At 44.2% G+C, this 21,939-nt stretch overlaps 1 protein-coding gene across 1 annotated transcript in view; it reads left to right on the forward strand.

The window, feature by feature from the left end:
* The window catches only part of GLG1 (golgi glycoprotein 1), a 181,728-nt gene that overhangs the window by 120,436 nt on the left and 39,353 nt on the right, over window positions 1–21,939 (forward strand). Inside the window, exons 7-14 of the mRNA XM_030581154.1 lie at window positions 2,520–2,703; window positions 5,110–5,324; window positions 13,280–13,401; window positions 14,179–14,280; window positions 16,097–16,253; window positions 18,176–18,313; window positions 20,061–20,147; window positions 21,126–21,188. Coding sequence (XP_030437014.1) covers window positions 2,520–2,703; window positions 5,110–5,324; window positions 13,280–13,401; window positions 14,179–14,280; window positions 16,097–16,253; window positions 18,176–18,313; window positions 20,061–20,147; window positions 21,126–21,188 — 1,068 coding nt within the window. The remainder of the gene's footprint in view (window positions 1–2,519; window positions 2,704–5,109; window positions 5,325–13,279; window positions 13,402–14,178; window positions 14,281–16,096; window positions 16,254–18,175; window positions 18,314–20,060; window positions 20,148–21,125; window positions 21,189–21,939) is intronic.

Raw genomic sequence — 21,939 nt, forward strand, 5'->3', positions numbered from 1 at the left:
TAAGAAGTGTTCCTGTCTTTAACACTCAGATGCCCAACTCCCAATGGGGTCCAAACCCCAATAAATCCGTTTTACTTGTATAAAGCTTATACAGGATAAACTCATAAATTGTTCACCCTCTATAACACTGATAGAGAGAGATACACAGCTGTTCCCCACCCCCACCCACCCCCAGTATTAATACATACTCTGGGTTAATTAATAAGTAAAAAGTGATTTTATTAAATTCAGAAAGTAGGATTTAAGTGGTTCCAAGTGGTGACAGACAGAACAAAGTGAATTACCAAGCAAAATAAAATTAAAAGATGCAAATCTAAGCCTAGTACAGTAATAAACTGAATACACATAAAATCTCACCCTCAGATGTTTCAATAAGCTTCTTTCACAGACTGGGCACAATCCTTTCTCCTGGTACAGCCCGTGTTCCAGCTCAGATGGTAGCTAGGGGATTTCTCATGATAGCCAGTCACCTTTTTTCTGTTCTACCCACTCACATATCTTTGGCACAAGGCAGGAGTCTTTTGTCTCTCTGGGTCCCCCCATCCCCAGTGGAAAAGTACCAGGTTAAAGATGGATTCCGGTTCAGGTGACATGATCACATGTCACTGTAAGACTTCATTGCCCATTTGCCAGCACACACATATACAGGAAGACTTACAAGTAAAACAGTGCCATCTACAGTCAGTTATCCTGGTTAATGGGAGCCATCAAGATTCCAAACCACCATTAATGGGCCACACTTTGCATAACTGCAATAGGCCCTCAGAGTTATATTTCAGATTTCTAGTTTCAGATACCAGAGTGGTACATTTATACAAACAGGATGACGACACTCAGTAGATTATAAGCTTTGTAATGATACCTTACAAGAGATCTTTTGCATGAAACATATTCCAGTTACATTATATTCACCCTCGTCAGCGTATTTCCATAAAATCATATCAAGTGTAACGTCACAGATGCATTGTCTATTGTAACTGCAGTTTTCCTATTAAACTCTATAGAGAAATTTAGAACTGTAACAAATAAACTTAATCTTACAGATGTGCCAGACTGGAGTTCAAAACCTTTTCTGTCTGTACCTATATTTTCACCTTGTTTAATGGCACATGAACATAAATGCAAGCAATACAGGAGTAATTCAGTCTGGATGCTGTGCAGTATGCTGCCATCGAGTAGCTCAATGCAGAATAGTGTAGAATAGGAGCGTCATGAGGAGTGAATGTGAGTTGTGGGGGAAGGGAGGAGAAAGGATCTTTATCATCCATACTAGAGGTTCTTACTTATAGCTTTAGTGGCATACATGTTTGAGAGAGAGGAACCCCTTCCACTCCCAAAACAGCATCATATCGATTGGAGTTAAAGAGAATTTAAATATTTGTTGTCTGAAGAGATGGAGATGAGAGGTATCTGGGCAGACCTGCTTTGGGGCTCACTAGAGTGAATGAGCCTGTGATGAGATACCTGGAGGCAATGTACTACTGCATTTTCTTCAGATGTTTTAACTGTCTAACAGTTCAGTTAAAATGAGTTGAAATCAAAACTGTAGGAGTAGCGCCTGCTTTTAAGAATGACTCCAGCTAAGCGTCATTTCTCACAAGTGGCTGCCATTTTTCCAAAGTATGAGAAAGAGAAGCATTTTCATACCCTCCCAGCATGTGCTCCCAAAGCAGCAGTGAACTTTTACAAGCTTCAGAGCTGACAGCCTGCACTCTGGCAGGCCAGAGAGCTGGTTCTAAGAGTACCTGGTGTGTTTGAGCGGCAACAGACTGTGATGGCCTGGAGCTTGCACCCTTGTGTGCTCCCTTTTGGTCAGCTGTGGTGATGCAATGGAGACCCGCCTCGCTTCTCTTCACCTGGCTTATAAACAAATGCAGACAGACTCTCTTAAATCAAAGAGCACCCCTTTTCCAAAGGTCTCCTTTATTAACTAGAGCCATAAATATAAGCAGGATACTCTCTTCTTTCTTGAGTCTGTCTTTGGAAACCACCTGGGTTCCTCCTTTCATGGCTTCCTTAAGCAGGAATCCCCAGCTTTCCTCTCGAGAGCTGGGTTCTGTTAATCAGATTTCCTTGTCCTTCCTAAGCAGGAGCCCTTAGTTCTCTTCTCTGAAGCAGAGGGGTTTTCAGCAGCTCTGAGGCCTTTGCCAGTCTCTGCCTTAGCTGGCCGCTGTTCCTTAATCAGGCTTCAGCCTTTCCCTGCTGGTATATATGGGTGTCTGTCTGCTGTGAGGGAGGAGGCACCTTGTCCCCAATTGGTTGGAGGAGAGGGGAGTCTTGCCCCGCCCTCTCTGCATGGCTCCTGGTCCCAGGCCTTTGAGAGGAAATCCTGTCATTCTGTCTCTAAACACCATTCATTCCTGGAACTTTTCTCTCTTTGTCCCCTTAGGTCCTTGTGTTGGACCTTTCAACCCCTTAAAGGGCCATGCTATGGTAGAGTGGGCTGACCATTAGGCCCCATGACAGTATATATTTGTATTGATTGACAGCTCAGCTGTTGTAACACTTATCTTCCTCAGTGTCGTGATGCACTGACAACCCGTCAAAAGCTGATTGCTCAGGACTATAAAGTCAGTTATTCATTGGCAAAATCCTGTAAAAGTGACCTGAAGAAGTACCGCTGCAACGTGGAGAACCTTCCCCGGTCCCGGGAAGCCAGGCTTTCCTACCTGCTGATGTGTCTAGAGTCTGCAGTGCACAGAGGTGAGAGGGGTGAGAGTTGGGTAACCTGATTTGCTTGCTTATTTGGAAACTTAGCTACAATAGATTCCACTTAATAGCAATCCCAACACTGCCAGCTTTTGCTTAATAGCAGCATTTTGCCAGGGGCCGATCCGTCCCATTGACTATAAAGTTAATGGGATTCAGATGGTGGCAACACGCATGTTGCTTACTAAGAACTTTCTTTTGGAAGAAAGCCCTGGCCACAGGCACGTTTGCAGGGCTGCAGCCAGGGAAGGAAGCAATGGGACATGTTCAGCACTGACTACAGGCAAGTTTGTGTGGCTGCAGCCAGGGAAAACCTGACTCAGTGCTTCCTTCCCTGGCTATAGACCCATAAACCTGCCTTCCACTTATTGGCAATTTCCAGATAACGGCTACTTCTGTTGCTGGATACCAAGAGGTTAATCATTAAGCAGAATATTCTATTTTCAAGCTCTGGCTCATCAGATTAAAATGGAACTGCCTGCTGATGATACTTCCATCAGTGGTGTGTCCCTCATGCAACAGTACTTGATATAAGACTTGCATATGCCCAAGCTGTTAGAGATTTGGTGGATTGTTTTGTAGCTAAGGTTTGAAATAAAATCTGGCCTGTAACTCTTAATATGTTTGTGGAAGACCATTGCTTATTTTAATTCTTGCATCATGTCAGTGATCTCAGTGTGAAGATTATCAAATGGAGAATAGTTTCCAAAGTGTGCTCAAGTGATTCCTAATATGTACTTTAAAATCCTTGACAATAAAATGGCAAAGTCTACTTAAATTGTTGCTGTGGAACTGAAACCTGATGCAGCTGTACTAAATCCTTCGCTCCACAGCTAATCTAAGTGGTTTTCCTCTTTGTTTATATAGTAAACATGAAATATACATTACTTAGTATATGATATAAACCACGACCTTAATTTATGATCAGCTCACAACATGAAAGTCAAAGCTATTCACTTACTCTTTTGTCTGTTGTAAGTAGCCCTTCCTCCTCAACTAAGTTGTTTAAGTAAATTAATTTTCTTACTATACACATGTATGTATACATCAGCAGAGCATACTGCATCCTAATGATACACAATGCTAATCAATGATCTTCTTTAAATGTAGAGAGCAAAGATAATGAGTGCTGAGGCTGCCCTGGAACCCAGAACTGTCCCACAGGCATTGCAGAACATATGGGCCTATCAGAGGGTCTCAAAAAGCAGGGCCATGTTACATAAACTTGACAAAGCTGCTATAAAACTGTGTACAAGTGGCACACAATGTTACACATTCTTAACTTGTGTCTTGGAGACATTTGTACCACTCTGCAGTAGGACTGCATGCTGTAATGCCTCTGGTGCAATGAGGGTCAAAGTGCTGTGGCAACCTTTCTCAAAGTCTTCGCATTTATGGCCTTGAATGAGTAATTACATTTGGATTGTGTAAAAATTGTACTACTTACTGCCTATGTAGCGTTTTCTTTATAGGACAGGTGTCGACTGGGTGCTTCCCTGAATTCCTCAACCCTGCAGCAGCTGCTGTGGTGTGTTTAATTTCCTCTTTGCTGATGGAAGTTGTTATGCAATACCTAGGCCAGAGGTGCACACATTCTAGCTCGGAAGGAACATTGCTTCACACACCCAGCCATATAATCTAAGCATAACTTGGGAACTGGCAAAAGTTGGAGTTGAGAGATTTCCAGTTTCAATTTTTGGAGTCAAACTGCATAAGGGAATTCCAGGAAGATTTCTAATTAGCATATCTTAAACTTTTTAAAGCTGAATTTCTGTACAACTATTGTCTACTTGCTAGAAATCCAGCATGTCATTTCTGTAATGTGCCTGAACTTCATGGCCCTCTGAGTATGAGAGTCTGCTGTCTCCCATGAAACCTTTCTCCCCCTAACTGGCATGTTAACCCATCATTTGGCCAGAATAATCTTTTCCAGTTATGTAAAAGGCCCTTAATTTACTGCAAGTGGCTTCCATCTCTGCAGTGAAACTGATCACTTAAATGTGCTGAGAATAGATGATAACCTCGTAGTTCAAGGCTAGAAATCCATTGAGGGCTTCTGGTTATGGTACAAAAGCTGCTCTTGAACAGTACAGGCTCAAACTGGAATGTTCCTGTAAATGTTTTCAGAATATAATAGAATATTCTATTTAAAGAACTTCCTATTCCCAGCAGTCATATTACTATTGATTTGAAGTATTAACAGTGACTGTTAGTGTTTGTTCACTGGTTTATCGGGAGGTGGTCAGTAATTATCTATATTGCCTCGGTACTATACAGAATGCCGATATTGTCTCTACTCCTTCAGTGTGTGAAGTGTTCAATTACTATATGCTTCCTCGCACTGCAGAAAGACATCACTAAGCATTAACACTAAATCACGTCTACCTTCGCTTGGCCTAGGTCGGCAAGTGAGCAGTGAGTGCCAGGGTGAAATGTTGGATTACCGGCGCATGCTAATGGAAGACTTCTCACTGAGCCCGGAAATCATTCTGAGCTGCCGAGGGGAGATTGAACACCACTGCTCAGGACTGCATCGGAAAGGGCGTACTTTGCATTGCCTGATGAAAGTTGTACGTGGGGAGAAGGGAAATGTTGGACTGAACTGCCAGCAGGCGGTAAGGAGAGGCTTATGTCACTTCAATTCCATGTTGTGTGCTCTGTAGAAGAACTGCTCTTACTCCAATTTCTTACGTTGCTCTGAGGATTTTAATGGATGCAGTCTAGCTGGTGGTAGCTATACATCCTGGTAGCATGAATCTAGACTTAGTATCCAGCAGCAGTTGAATAATTTTGCTTTAAAAATCCAGTTGTGGTGATCCATTTCTTTAACTTCGCTTTAAAAATTCCAACTGCATACTTGATCTCCAGATGCTGTAGTTCTTTAAAATCATCTGGCTCTTCCCTACAACACAATGTAGGGAAACTTCCATTTATACAAGGATATTCCCCTTTTTTGTTTGCCAGAAATGTAAAAGTTCTTTGCAATTTTTCTTTTCACTATGCTGTTTTACTCTTTTATTTCTCCCAGTTTGAACAATGAAAATAGACTAATCGTTTTCAAGTTCTGATATGCTATAGTGCTGCAAAGTTTGAGTTGCAAGCATTTCAGGGAATGTTAACTTTTCTCCAAAAGATGAGGAAAAAATAGCAATTTTTCTTTTGTCTTTAAGTTTTATAAAAACTGTTTTCTAAACATGTTTGGCCCAGATTTGACCTGACTAACTCTATAAATTGAACTCACTAATTCATTAATGTCTGTTTTCAAACTTATTAGTTCCGCTTAATTTCAAGTTTGTACTTAATTTCTGTTTTAATGACTATACAGCTTGTTTATGTGAGTTGATCCTGGAAGACTGACACTGTGAAGGGAATTGACAGTTGATAAATGGTGTAGGGATTTTACTTCTAGTGTGACATGGCGGTCTGGGTGAGCAGCTAAACTGGTAACGGCAATATGTGGAAGTCAGTCTAGCCCTCTAGAACCTTGCCTTTCAGTTCTTTACTGACAGCAGTCAGTGAAGGAGCACCCTACCCCTGTTGGTGCAGAATCATATGCTGAGCTGTTGATGCCTGTGAGGCTGGGTTTTTTGGCCCCTCAGTTTGGATGTCTAGATGTTTGAGTTTACTCTTTGGGATGCATTGATGGCCTCCGCATTTTCTTCAGGGATATTGTTCTCTGCAGCTCCATTAACTTCAATGCTGCACTAATAGCTCTAGGTGCTTTATGCAGTGCCAGCTTGGCCTTTTGTTGATGTGTTGTCCCTGGTGAATGTCCTGAGTTGCAGAGAACGCTAGGATCTCTTCACAATTGGTGATCCTTAGGGACATTGAGAGTAGAGGGTTTATAAACTTGCTAGAGCTGAAAGCCAGTAGGCTCCCTCTCAAACATTTTCTCCCACAGACCAGAGGGCAACTGTGACCATATTGTCTGAAAATCTGCACCGATGTATTACCTACATGGACAGGAGTTAGTCACCTTGCTGTGTCAGGAGACAATCAGTCTGCTATGCACCTTGCAGGGATTAAACTCTTCAGTTGATGATTTGATTAGAAAAAATCTGGATTGTCTTGTGTTCGATCAAACGTGCAGTGTCTTGACTAATATTTGTCAAGCTGTGGTCATCCATACATTGACTAGTTTACCTGCACTGAAGCAGATGTTCTGCTTTGTAACAGAGACCCACCATGCATATCAGACCACCTTCGTTCACACTGTGGAAAAGGGCTCCAATGGCCATCTCATTTCATTCTCATCCTGAGAATGCTGAGGAATAATCAACAGAATAGTCAAGGTAACCTTAGTCACTTTGCTCTGGTCCCAGCAGAGCCAGCCCTTCCAAAGTTCATCCACCTACTTACCTCAGAGTCAATATTTATTGTCCCAGCAGAACAGCCGGGTGTTTACTTATACCTTGAGTTTCTTCATTTGATAGCGCTGCTAACAAGTTTCTGTGGAAGCGTGAAGGGGGTGTACCAGGCCCTGAGGCTCCCAGCTGGAGACCTCATGGCCTTACCATTCCCCACCTTAGGAAAGAGCGGAAGAGGTGAGTCCTCCAGGTTGCCTAGAGCAGCTCTGGGGAAGCAGCAAATCAGAAGAGGCTGCAGGGAGCAGCCAGTCAGAGTCCAGCAGGCTCATATAACAGGAGCTGCTGGAGTGAGCAGATTCAGTTGCTGTCTGGAACCAGGGGAGTAAGAAAGGTGTTCCCTGGCTGGCTGCAGGGACTCAGACTTCAGCCCTGAGATAAGGGTGAAAGTAGTGGGGCCACGGGGAAGTAGCCAAGGGAAACACAGCAATTAAAGGGACAAGCAGGTAGCTGTGCTTATACGGTCACTGGGTTGGGACCCAGATTTAAGGGCAGGCCTGCGTTCCCTCCCCCGCCCCCCAACCAACCAGGTACTAGGGAAGTGGCTTAAGCCCTGAGAAGAGAAGTAGCCCAGGAAGGAGCTGAAGACCCTGAGAGGGAGGTCAGCATTTGTGGGACTCTTGATACCATCCCGGAAGGGGATTGAACTGTAATGAGTGACTCATCTGGGGCAATAGGCAAAGGCTCCAGGAAGGAAGCCCTGGGGGCACTGCTTCAAACCAGAGCAGGGACAGTTTGAGAGAGATCCCAGAAGGGGCTGAGAAACTGTTTGAATTAGGGTGGTGCGATAAGCCCTGCTGGACTGGTTGAGGACTGAGCCCAGAGATAGGGCTATGGACAGAGACTTTATTGAGGGCACTGTGGCAAGCCCTGTTGAACTACCCTGGAAGGGGTCTGTTTTGTTTGTGCAGATACGAACTGTTTGACTTGGCCGGAGGGCTGTGTCACTGAAAACCCACCTGAGAAGTTTAACTGCCAGCAGGGATCACCATAAACAATGCAGTGCAGAGGGATGGAGGTGCAGACACACCCAGATGATGGGCTCTTGCATAAGGGGAGTGACCCTGCCACAGGAAGGATGTCTTGTCTCCTCCTTGTTTGAGGAGATAAAGACAGTCCTGTTTGTCTTGAAAATCTTCCACTAGGTGGTGTCATGCTACCAGACAGATGTGGTTTAAAGGGATGGTTTAAAGTTAGCAAGGTCTGGATCCTGGTTCTCATCTGGTTCTGTTCATTCTTTGATTCTAGTCTGGTGTTAAGGCTATCCCTGGTTATGACTTAGGTCACTGTTTCTGCCACTGTTTCATGCCCTTGCAAAAGGAACCATGGCATTTGTCCAGCCTCTGAAACAGTTTTTAAAGGTCTTATAAACTTTTGCTTTCCTGTGTGTGCATTGTTGGATCCTAGTGCTTCACACTGTTACTGATCAAATTTATCGAAGGGCCTCCTGAGCCCAAGCATTCTTGTGTTCTGAACAATCTCCCACTGAAGACCTTGGTCTCTGTAGCCATTGGATCAGCCAGGAGGGTCTTGCATTTGCAGATACAGATAATCTACCCATATATCATATATCACTTCCTCTTTGTGGCAATTGGACCTCACCCCAAATTTCTGATAAAAGTGGGTTTGACATTTCAGTGTCAGTCACCATCTGTACTTCTTCAAAAGTATCTGAGTATACTCTGAGGATGATTGCCTGTTGTTAAGCTTGGCAGAATTCTATTTTATTTATTTATTTTTTCTAATTTTGTAAATTCATCCAACCAGGAGGATAGAAGCTTTACTGGCATATGGCAGCAGTGTGCCCTTACCTGAAATCCACAGGGCTATGGAGTTTTGGTTCCACCTTCTCAGATTACTATCATCAGTGCTACATCAAGGACAGATGCTGGTTTTGGGAGGGCAGTACCTCTGTCACTGTTTCACAAGGCTCCAGACCCCACCTCCTTATGGAGGGAACTGCTAGCCACTCTTGTGTTGTGTCTCTGTAAAGCAGGCATGGGCAAACTATGGCCCATGGGCCACATCTAGCCTGCCAGAGATTTTAATCCAGGCCTCAAGCTTCCGCTGGGGAGCAGGGTCTGGAGCTTGCCCCGTTCTGGCTCTCCGCGCAGCTCCCAGAAGCAGCGACATGTCCTCCCTCCAGCTCCAACAAATAGATGCAGCCAGGGGACTCCGCTCTGCATGCTGCCCCCACAGCTGCAGGGTTGGTGCCTGCAGACAGGGCATTGTGCAGCGGAGCTGCCTGGCCACACCTCCGCGTAGGAGCCGGGCGGGGGGGGGGCATGCAGCTGCTTCCAGGAGCCACTTGAGGTAAGCACTGCCTGGAGCCTGCAATTCTGCCCACCCAACTGTTCCCCTGCCCCAGCCGGGATCCCCCTCCTGCACTCGGAATCCCTCGGTCCCAGCCCAGAGCACTCTCCTACACCCAAACCCCTCATCCCCAGCCCCACTCCAGAGCCTGCACCCCCAGCCGGAGCCCTCCTCCCTGCTCCAGCCCGGAGCCCCCCTCGTGCACTGTGAACGCTTCATTTCTGGCCCCACTCCGGAGCTTGCACCCCCAGCCAAAGCCCCCTCCCACAACCCATGCTTCAGAGCTACAAACAAAGCTCCTGGGGGCAGAAAGGAACAGACACACAGCTAGAGTGGGGAAGATATCTAAAAGTTTCTTCTTCATTAGAGTGGAGTTTGTAGATCTCAAGAGATGTGTATGTGTATGTATTTGCCTTCTTAACAGCTAGCTATGTCCTGGAGAGGGACTGTGGCCAAATGGATGAGTATGTGACCCGTACAGCATCATTCTGGAGTCAGTACAGGCAGAACAGGAGCTGTTGTTGACACATGATTTCTCTTACTCTCCTCACCTTTTCTGGCCTAACTTTTTTCTTTGGTCCCCTCTTCTCTTATTAACCCCATAAGCATGTCATCCCTTCACACTGACTCAACAAATATCCTGGACTTCAGAGTAACAATCCTGGAATCTTGTATAGATAACTGGCCTGAAGCCTTCTTAATGCCTTACATATGCCATGTCATTGCAGGGGGGGAGAGGCGGAAGGGCATGGGAATTCCTCTAGTACAGTGGTTTTTAATCTGTGGTCCAAGGATCCCTGGGGATCTGCAGGCTGTCTAAGATTTCCAAAGGGGTCTGCAGGTTGAAACCCACTGCTCTAATATCTTCTTCGTGACCCAATGTCAGGTTGATGCTTTCTGAGGCAGAGGAATAGAGAGAACTCTGGTATGAGTGCCACACCCTGATCGTTTGGAGGAGCTACTGTTCAATAATTGAAAGCATTTCTCTGTGTCCCCATTGTGGTGTGTTAATGAATGGGATGTGCAGTTCATATGGCAGTGGGCTTTTTTATCTGATCCTTGCCAGACTGGGTGGTAATGGGTAGTATTTTTAGTATCATCTTTGACAAAATCCAAGGAAATTTGAAGTGAGTTAGCTTATCCAGAGAGACTTTGTATTTAATATGGCTTATTGTGACTGCCAGGCAGGGTATTTTTATTTTTTGAGTTGCCTACCTCCTTAGAAGCTGCAATCAGGATAATTAACTTCCCGCCAAGAACAAGTTATTGGAAATCTTGTGTGTTCCCTGAAGGTAGCATAGTATATGGCCTCCTTTCATGATTTTGAACTTCCTGTTGGATATATAGTACCAACTTTTTATTTTCATTGGTTCTTTTGGTGTACGTTCTCTAGTTGCCCCATGATGTCAGTGCCTTGATGCCTCTGTAAATGCACCTAAAGATGCTAAGATGAAAATCTTAATACTCTTAATCCAACTGCTGTAGGGATCTAAACAGCCACAGAAACTTGAAATGGGCTGGAGACACATATCGATTTAGGTGGTTAGGAGCCAAAGCACAGTTGCCTTATGAGTGAGAATTCCACTTTTCAATTTAAATGGTTTCTCAGGAGAAAATTCAGCTTGCCTGAAGGGTGAAAATACTGTAAATATCTGCCTTCCTCCTGGCCATCCAGTTGCTGGCTGCCATTTCAGTGAGAAGTGAAATGGAGCAAAAGGTCTAGGGGCATCCAAGTGATGTATACAAAATTGCTTCCCAATAGATGCAAGAAATGAGGTGTTTGCCCAAATTTCCTTTATGCACTTCAGTATAGAGGTCTGCTCAGGCCTAATTTTTAAGCTTGACCGAAGCCAGAAAGTCATGTCATTTTCCAGCCTTTCCCTCATAGACCTGAGTCAGCATCATTTGTGCAGCAGCAGCTGCATGTGTCCCATTCCTGCCAGCTGCTGCCCCCTGTTGCACTGCATGGATGCCATGGAGCAAAAGGCACTGTGACTCCTTGGCACGCTTTCGATCCCAGGGACCGAAAGAAGAAACCCGACCCGAAGAGGGTCAGGTTGTGTTCCCACCTGACTTGAACCAGATGCTTGTCAGGTCCTGTTGTGGTCAGGTTACAGGGCTCTACCTCAGTAAATGCATCTTAAACTAACTCTCCTATGCAGTAGCCCAACCAAGGGCCCTCTGGAGAGGAGCTGTGTTGTAGAGTTGATGACAGAGTCCATAGCTCCTGTCTCAGGACTGTGCCTTAGCAACTAGACCATGTTTCGTCCCCATCTTGTGGCCAGACTAGTCTGGTCAGAAGTTCAGAATTTATCATTCTCCCACTGTCATTCAATAGATAGATTAAATACATGTCAAAATGGTTACACTTGAAATCTCTCTGCCTATTTGAGTTTAAATTCATCAAAAATTAGGTAAGTTAATTCAGTTTAACCCTTCAACAGACTAAACAAGTGGACAAATGCTTTCTAACCTATCTATCTAAGACTAGAAGCCCAAATATATACTTTGGCTCTTGGCTTATATACCACAACGGGAGAGTTTTAAGTTCCATCACTAGGGCCCTACCAATTTCATGGCAGTGAAAAACATGTCACGGACCATGAAATCTGATCTCCCTGAAATCAGCCAGGCTGGGGACGGACTGGACTGGTGCTTCCCCTGCACAGCTGTTATCGGAGGAAGATCAGACCCACCTTCACATGTACCACCCTCACTTCTGCGCTGCAGCAGCCTCAGCACTGGGATCCGGACTTCCACCCCTCCGGCTCCTGCCTAGGCTTGGGGCACCTGAGCTCGGGGCTGCTGCCACTGCCTGCAGCTCCTGCCGGGGCTCCGGGCTTCTGCTCATTCGCTCCCTCACCCATGGCTCCTGCCGGGGCTTGGGGCTTCCACCTCCTGTCCAGGTTCAGGGACCTGGGCTGAGGGCTGCCAGCCCCTGCAGCTCCAGCTACCGCAGCTCCTGCCAGACTCAGGGATTCCCCCCCACCCTCTCCTGTCTAGGCTTTGGACCCTGGGCTGGGGGCTGCCACCCCACGCACCTCCAGCCCAGGCTCAGGGACCTGTGCTTGGGGCTTTTGCGTCCCTCAGCTCTTGCCTGAGCTCCAAGCTAGGCTCTGAAGGCAGCACAGAAGTAGGTATAGCAATCCTGTAGCCCCTCTGCAACAGTTCTGGGACCTCACACAATCAGCTTTTGGATCAGGATTCCCATGGTTACAACACTAAACGTCTGAAATCAACCAATTTTAAGACCCTGTGGCTTTGAAATTGACCAGTGTGAACCATGAATTTGGTAGGGCCCTACCCATCATCCAGCAATTAGTGGGTGGCCTCTTGTAAATGCCAAAATCCAAATATTTACTCTGAAAGCCCTTAAAGTGAGATGGGAAATTATTGCTTTATAAACAGAGCTTTGAATCAAATATTTATACAATGTATGCGTGTACCTCCCCATCACCATCTATTCGGTTCATTGTTTCCAAACAATAAGCAGAATAGCACTGGAGAAATCCCAATTCATGGAACCATGGAGTAAGATCTTTTCCTATTTACTGTCCTTGGTTCACTTGAGAATCTATACAGAGGCTTCAGTAGCTATCCAGTTAGAAACTTGATTTTGAGAAGTGTTTCAGTTAAAGGTCATTTACTCAGATGCACAGATTTGGGCTTTTTCTTGGGAAAGGATACAGTATGTAACTGTAATGGGAGTGAGTGAAAAACCTTTCTTCTCTAAAGCATTCTGCACTGTCAGTTGCTAAAAGGAGCAACTGTCAAATAGGTGTGGTGTTTATTACAAAGCAGTTAGCGTTGTGGAATTGCCAGTTAGGAGCACTCTGACACTGATCTCCCATGCTGGCTAAGCTGTTTTCCTGTCTCCAATTCCTCTCTTCCAGCTTCAAACTCTGATTCAAGAGACTGACCCAGGTGCAGATTACCGCATTGACAGAGCTTTGAATGAGGCTTGTGAATCAGTAATACAGACGGCTTGCAAACACATACGATCTGGAGATCCAATGTAAGTGGATTTTTCATAAGTCACACTGTACTTTACACATGCCCAGTAGCAACAGTAGAGTTCACTTGAGTAACCAAAATAGATATTAACCAGTCTAAAAATGAAGACTCCCAAGCAATCAAGAGCAGGTACCAGCAATTTATATAGCAGCTGGAAGTGGGATCCAATCTACAAGCAGCTCTTGCTGTAGATTGTGCTGAATTTTTTTGTTATAGAACTAGCGTGGTGTTAACAAGGGTTGTCTAGCTTTATTAGTTGTAGGTTGAACTTGTATCATTTGGTGTGCTATCTTCTGTTACACGCACCTTCAGAATGTCATTTTTCTAATGAGAAATGCAGGAAAAAAAGTATCAAAAGGTTTTTTGAAAGATAGGAGAAGGAAAACTATATTGCAGAGACAACTGCCCTATTTGTACCCTCTTCTGAGCCTGTTTTTTATTTATATATTAAAATATGATGCTTTTGCCTGATTTAACTGTGAACACATTTGTCTTGTTCATATACACAGTGGAATTTAACACAGCACACATGGGAGTGTAACTTTTGATTTATTCCTTTTTTAGGTAGAATGCTGGGTTTTTATTTTATTTATTTATTTTTTTAAAAACGCTCTGTGATGTGACTTTCACCTCTTGCCAGCCAAAATTTTTCTATGGAAAGGCAGATCTGCTGCATACAGAGTTTGAATCAGTACAGTGAGTGGTGTATGTGGGGGACACACGGCACGGCCTCTCTCCTTTCTCATTTTCTTCTCTCCTGTTTCCCTTCTGTTCCCAGGATTCTGTCATGCCTTATGGAACACTTGTACACTGAGAAGATGGTAGAGGACTGTGAACACAGGCTCCTGGAGCTCCAGTACTTTATTTCTCGTGACTGGAAGTGAGTACTGTAAAACAGAGGGTTTAATTTTTCTCTGTGTTAGCACATCAGCTGTGCCAGATAAGCAACCCCTGTACACCAGCACTGCTTTCTGTTTCTCAACTGGAGATACTTTATGCCAGCATGTTTATGCCCTGGAGACTTGGCGCCTCATCTCTGTGTCCAGTGCCTTGGCAGCCAAATCTGCTGTGGGGCCACCCACCTATTCCTGGTGTTGATGCAGAGCTAGAGATTGAACTTTTCAGCCTGTGTGTCTTTATTTAGAGCTCTGAGACTTGAGAGGAGGGAAGGCATGTGCACAGTTTTAAGCAGTTCATTGCCTGCGTTTCAGATAAAGATTACTTGCCCAGTGGATGGGAGTGATCTTTAGTAGTGATGGGTGGGTATTCATTTAAAAATATTGCTATTTAGTATAGGGAGGTTTCACTATTTCTGTAAGAGGTTTCCTATTCTTTCATTGAATGTGGAATGCTTCCATTCCTGCCTTGTTTCACTCCCAAAATCCTTGTAAGCCCTGTCTTTCTGGCCAGTACGGACTAGGTGGAATTCCCTTTAGAGCATCACTGCCTTTTTATTTGGACAGAGTATCTCCAGTGATGGACACACAGGTTTCATTTCCCTCCTTGCCCTGCCTCCTTTGGCTGCATTTATTGCCTGAGCCACACTTCCCGCAAGCCACACTTCCACTCTTGTTTGAAGCAAACCACTTGATTAATCTACAGAATTTTTCGTTCTGTTGACTAATGCTTATTTAACCCTCATGCTGTTTGAACAAAGATCATTCTAACTCAAATCCTAAGTGGAGAGGTGGTGCCCAGCCTTTCATGTTTATAACCACCATTCCCTTGAGTTGGCTAACGAAGCTGCAGTGTAATTCCCTAGTAGTGCAGGCAGAATGGAAATCTTGCATGATTTTATTTTTCTTATTGCTTCTCAAAAGCAAGTGTTTGCAGAACTGTTTTGTCTACAAATCTCCTCCTCCTCCCTGCCCTTCTGAAAATGCCATGAAGGCCTGAGGCTATTTATAAACCTCACCACTAAACTTCTCTCCCACTACATTTCCATTCCAGAAGGCCTCATTTTGGTGTAATATAATGAAACATTTCCTCCCAAGAGCAGATTCCATGTGTGCAGAGCGGGGACACTGAGGCTTCCCTTCGCCCTGTCTCCCCAAATCTGAACTGATTGTGGTTAACTGGAACTAAATCTGCCTCCTGTAAAACAGACTTATTTCAAAATGGAAATAACGGTACTGGCATTGGAGGTGCTCTTTAGGCAAATCTAGTGTGTACTCAGCTTCACTTCATCGCCTGGCCCGCTGTCGTGCTACCTCAGGGAGCTGATTTTCTCCAAGTTTGTGCACTAAGCATTGCCAGGCCTGGTCAGCATTGGGATGGGAGATCTTAAGGGAAAACAGAGGTGCTTCAGGAAGTGATGTGGGTGATTCATTCAGTGACTCTTCCTTCTGAGTCAGTACTAGAGCAATCCCCTTACATGTTATGGGAGACTGTGCTGCTGGAGGTGGTCACTTTTGGGAGAAGATATAAAATCAAGATCTGGACTACCTGAAGACACCAGTGATGCCAGAGCATTTGTTGCAAGAATAAAGACTTGATTCCAGATTGTGTTATACAGTCTACCAGCCTGCTGCTTTGGTTGGTTACAGAGTTCTCATGCTTTGCTGTGTTCAGTTAATAGTGGATCTGTCCACTTCATAAGCGTTTCTGTTGCCTAAAAATATATAAGGCATTTGGTAGGTGTTGGGGTGTGAAAGGTGCTGTGGTAATGATGTTTGCTTCCTTTTTTTCTTCTACAGATTGGATCCAGTCCTTTATCGCAAGTGCCAGGGAGATGCTTCTCGACTCTGTCATACCCATGGCTGGAATGAGACTACTAGTGACCTGATGCCTACAGGGGCTGTCTTTTCCTGTTTGTACAGACATGCCTACCGCACGGAGGAGCAGGGAAGGAGGGTATGCACTTAATATTAACTTTTCATTCTCTTCAATGGTGATCTGTCGGAGTTGGATGCATGTTCAGTTATCAGTCATGCTGTATTAACAGTCAGTACTACTGAAAACTAATTAGACAAGGCAGTTGCAAAGATCCTTACCAGCTGTGTTCCTCCATGGACGTACCTTTAATGTCTATTAGAACTTCAGTGGAAAGAAGAGAAATGTAGTGTCTTACCAGCTCAAGGAATTGCAGCAAAGCTTGAGACCCAAGAATCCTGTGTTTAAATCTGTGCATAGACGCTGTGTAAAGGCCTCTAGCAAATCATTCGACTGCCATGTGCTCCAGCCACTTAGCTGCCAAATTGCTTTTATACAAAAAGTCCCCCTGTCATAAAGGCCAGGCTGTTCTCAAATTAAGACCCGAGTCAGTTCAGAGCAATTTCCTTTGGTTTACACAATCTGTTAAGAAGCTCTGCGTAGTGACATAAGCTATCTTTTAACCCTGGGTAGCAGAAACCATAATGTATTTCCCAGTAAAACTTATGACTAGAACACAGTAAAGATTTGACTTACTGCACTGGTGCTTTCCTCCTTGGATATGTGATTCAGAAACTTTTTACTGTTGTTCTGTGGGTTCTTGTGCTGAGTTTGCTGCCCTCTAGTGTCTTTGTTGGGGGACATAGCCTCTCTTGGAAACATTTCGGTGCTTAAAGTTCCATTTGCTGCTTTGGTGGTTGCGCTGTCGGATGCAGTTCCAGTGAGTTTTGGTGGGATTATGCAAAGATCTTGCTTACAAAATGATTCTCTAGAGCCTGACGTAAATTGTCTTATGATGGGGGAGGTCAAATATTGATCAAAAGTTCCTTCCTTGTAGGGAAGGAATCTTGTATTCGGTGGTTTCCAGTTCAGCCTTTTAGTGCCATGAGCTGAACTTCTCATTGCAATGCCTATTACATTAGTACTAACTGCAGGAATTTCAGGTCCACTGCAAATGATCTAGCAGTTATGGGAGAAAAGTTGTTTATATGTGGGGAGCAGGTGTGTCATCTTGCAATTTAGTGTTAATGAAGGACTGATCCCACTGATTAGAGCTGTACTTTGTCCACAATATTTGGCTATATAAATATCCCACCTGGTATTTACCTAATTTCCAGTAAGTGGTGGCCACAGTGTTCTATGTAACTTTCAATACTCCATGCTGTTCCAGGTTTAAAACCTCATATAACTCTGCCAATGCATCTCACACCTGAGTTGCAGATATCCTGCTTTTTCAGTACTGCAGCCCCTCAGTCCTCACCAGCATCACCACCTGCTGTTGCAGTCCTGAACCCTTCCACAATTTGCGCTTCTACTTCAGTCTTGACATCAGCATCCTTGTTATGCTAATATAGGGCTCACCTAAAGGAAGTGACAGGACACATGCAAGGATATGGAGTGTCCTTCATAAACTGTCACCACTGAGTTATGAGTGTCTTCAGATTCAGACATAGTCCTCGAGAATAGACAACCTCTTTTCATATGTAATGCAGCGGTGTCCTGTTTTCCAACTTAGAGGCCTATTCTGGTATGTAGTTCCAAAGCCAAGTGAATGTTACCTTCTAGCAAAATGTTTGTTGCTGAATAATACATGCCACAAAGACCACGGAACAAAGTATCTGTCCCTAGGGGGAAAATTTTCTCTAAGCAATGAGGAAAGCCAGAATTGAGGATACTTTGGAACTCAGATCACCTGGCTAGTAGAGGCCAAACTTATCGTGGGGCTGAAGCTCTCCATATGTAGGAGAGAATGATCTGCTCTCACCAGAGGTTAGGAAGAAGAGAGATTTCTTGTTACTTTCTATGGCACATCATTTATCAGTAACTGAACAAATCAATTTGCTGTGTAGTAGGTCAGAGCTGCATATTAGTCCCCTTTAAACAGTTCTCTGTTCCCCATTTAGCTGTCACGAGAGTGCAGAGCAGAAGTACAACGAATCCTTCACCAGCGTGCAATGGATGTGAAGCTGGATCCAGCCCTCCAGGACAAGTGCATGATCGACCTGGGAAAATGGTGCAGTGAAAAAACAGAGACAGGGCAGGTACTGTGGATTGCTTTATGGCAGTTACTCCAATTGCAAATGTGTGGGGATGAAGGAAACCCTGTGTTGCTGGCAGGTGTTGATTCTTTATGTTCATAGCTTATAGTTTATTAATATTAGTAAATCCCCAGGCACTTTAATAAATAAAATATATAATAGGCAAAAAGTCATGGGTAGTAATGTGTGTCTGTGAAGAAGAAACTACACCGCTATGGAAGTTGCCTGGTAGGAGAGATCTGAATGCTTAATATGAAGTGATAGTTGCTGTATCAAAGGAGAGCCCACAGTCTTAACTATCTTTTTTTCAACTCATATTTGTAATATCCTGTTACAAACTTGACATTTATTTTCCCCATAAACTTTGTCCCATTTCCATTTGGCAAATATTGACATGCTTCCTGTGTTTGAAAAGAGCTGAAATTAACATCTGCTGCTCTTTAACAAGACTCCAACAGATAGTTCTTTCATATTAAATCATTGTGCACTGGCATAGTTCTAGGGAGAGAGCTGTTAATTAGTGTATGCGAAAGAGATCACCTCACTCATTTTAAGTGTTTCTCACAGGTAGATTTTGGTATCATACGTGCTGGAATTAAGGGTTCTGGGGATGCTGCCACACTCCCTGCCTTGAAGTGATTTCCTCAGACTGGGTTTACAGTTTGGTTCAATGGCTCTCAACGCCCCCACTATACAAATTGTTCCAGCCCCCCTGTTTGGTAGTGTGAGATGTTCGTCCATGTGTGAAGGTTGCACTTAGCAAACTAAGAGCAAACCATCTGACAGAATATTCCAGCATGTGGTGTTCCATCCTAAGGGCATTCCCAGTCACTGCTGATAGTGTCTATTACTTGATGTATGCCAAAAATTTAAACTACATTTGAAAATTCAGACAGAGGTGCTTACATTTTATGTTCAAAATGTGATTAGTGTTTTTAAAAAACAGTATTTTTCCACTTGAAAATAAGACCAAGTGGACAGAGGCTCATTTTCATCCAGAGATGTTTTCTCTTCAAAGCAGAAAAATGCAAAATATCCAAAGTTCAGAATTGTTCTTGAATTCAAGACCATTTGCATTGAAAACATGAAAATCATGTCTTCTGGGTGGTGAAAGAAGCTCAATCAAAATAAACATTTTTCATCATTTTTATCTCGTTCATTGGCTGTGGAAGGCAGCTTGATCGAGAACAGTAAAGCGTTTGGAGTTGGAAATTTGAGTTCTGCTGCTGTCTCCCCTCGTGCAAATCACTGCTCTTGTGTACCTCGTCTTACCCTGTCTGTAAAGCATCAAGGCCAGCTTCCCCATCACCTATGAATTTACTAAGGAACTGAGCAGGGAAGCCACCAGAAGAGTAAGGAACTTGAAACATAAAATGAACATGGAAAATCTTTAAGTATAATCTCATCCCAAATTAAAAACTAAAGAGCAGACTTTCTGAGGAAGGCCATGTGTTGGGGATAGGAAAGAAAAGCATGGGGTCCAGCAGTCCTGCAAGACTCCAAGCTACTTTATAGCTGAGGCCCTTCATCCAGCATAACACCTTGTTGCTCTTGCAACCTTGAGTTGAGCTGAACAACTGGAACTTTTCCAAGGCAGTGTTTAGTTCTCAGAAAGCAGGCAGACGTAGGGCCTAGTGAACATTAGGGATCCTTTACTTGCTAAGATGTTGTATGCGTCATCATTTCTCTGGCATGGGGCTCTGAATTTTCACTATCTTGTCACATGTTAAGATGACTTGTGTCTCTGTAGGAACTTGAATGCCTCCAGGACCATCTTGATGACTTAGTGGTCGAGTGCAGAGACATAGTTGGAAATCTTACTGAGTTGGAATCTGAGGTAAGCAGTTTTCAGCCTGGCACAAAGGGAAGAGTCTGTAACAAAGCATATCCAGCTGCCCTCATACCAATCCTGAGGGGAAAAATACACACACACCCCATTTCTGTGGTGGGTTCCTAATGTATCAACAACCCGCCACAGAAATTCAACCATCTTTGAGGTAAAGCAAGTCATCCCGTGTCAGTACTGCACAAATTTTTGTAGGGAAACTAAATAACAGCTGGGATATGAGATGGGCTGAGTGCAGACACCACAGTGAAGGGGGCCAGGGTACTGGGGCTAACACCTGTACTCTTGCAGAAAGGAACACGAGATCTTAATGATCTAAATTTGCTCAGGAGCTCAGATTTTGGCCTTCTCTGAAAGCAGTTGCAGCAGCACCTGCCTAACGTTTTGCTGGAGGCAATGTTAGGTAATGAGTGGTGGGAAGAGCATCATCAGTGGAGTCGACAGCAGCACTTCTTGCAGCAGGCCAGGTTTCCATTGAGTGCCTTTCCATCTAATCATTGGCTCTGTTTTACATCCAACAAGCTCTCTGCTCTAGGGGCTTTCTCCTTCCCACATTTCCAACGCATTTTGCTGAAAATGGCTACTAATCTCCAGCTGTCTAGGTTGCTGTGCGGCACCTATCAATGTAGTATCTCTGGAATGAGTTCCTCCTAGTGAGACTGAGCTGGCTGAATTATCTGAGTGGTAAGGGCTTCTCCAGCTCTGTGGAGAGCTGTTCTGCTCCAAGCCCCCGACCTGGAAGGCTCTCCCATCATCACCACACACTTGGCTGGAGCATGCAGTGTGACTGCCAATGCCAAAGGGCGAAACTGTCTGGATTTCATCTGAACAAAATACCATAAACTCAAGTGGACAGCTTGACTTGGAGCACAATTTTCAGAACTTTTAATGTATGAGCAGAGCCTTTCCCTTATGGCAGTTTGCTGTGCAGTTATTACTGAAGCTGAATGTTGCATGTCTCCTCTGCAGGATATTCAGATTGAAGCCTTGCTGATGAGAGCGTGTGAGCCCATCATTCAGACGTTCTGTCATGTAAGTTCTTCGTGATAATCTGGGAATGCTAGGGAAATGAGGACAGTGTTGGAAAGGTTAGAATTTCCATTGTTCAAGCATTGTTGGAAGTACCAGACCCAGGCATCAGAATGAATGCTAATATAAATGGGTGCAATTAGTGGTGATTTTATGCCGCATGTTTGTTTTGCCTAAGGATAAAAACCAAGAGAACACCCAAACCCTGTGTGTGGTGCCAGAATTGCAGCCGGGGATATATTACTTTACAATAATTTAATGACCTAGGATTAGGTAACCATTTTCAGCCCGTGTGTGTGTACAGGAGTGTCATAAATACACAGCTCTGAGCCCTAGTCAGAATGTTCACAGAACTAAAAAACAAGCAAGGCAGATGAATTGTATATCTAATAGCCCGCTGAATCCCAAGACTCTTAATTCCATCTAGGGCTTCTGCTATTATCATACTCCCTGTTACAGGAGTTAGGACTTCTAGATGAAATTGACCTGTAATTCAAAATATTACTGTTTATATTAGGTCAGAACCCAGTTCCACAGCAGCAGTGGCTCCGCTTCCTTCCCAACATTCTTGCAGCCTCTCATCTTTACTGCATCACTCTGTGGTATTGATTAGTCACACTTTATGATAAGCAGGTAGATTCACATCTGTTAGTCACAAAGTTCTTATCATGGATGTCAGTGTTGGCTGTGTGTGTGTGTGCGCGTGTGTGTGTGCGTGCGCGCTCATGCTGCTTTGAGAGCACTCCACTCTCAA

Source organism: Gopherus evgoodei, chromosome 12 (genome assembly GCF_007399415.2).
Source record: "Gopherus evgoodei ecotype Sinaloan lineage chromosome 12, rGopEvg1_v1.p, whole genome shotgun sequence".
Lineage (NCBI taxonomy): Eukaryota > Metazoa > Chordata > Testudines > Testudinidae > Gopherus > Gopherus evgoodei.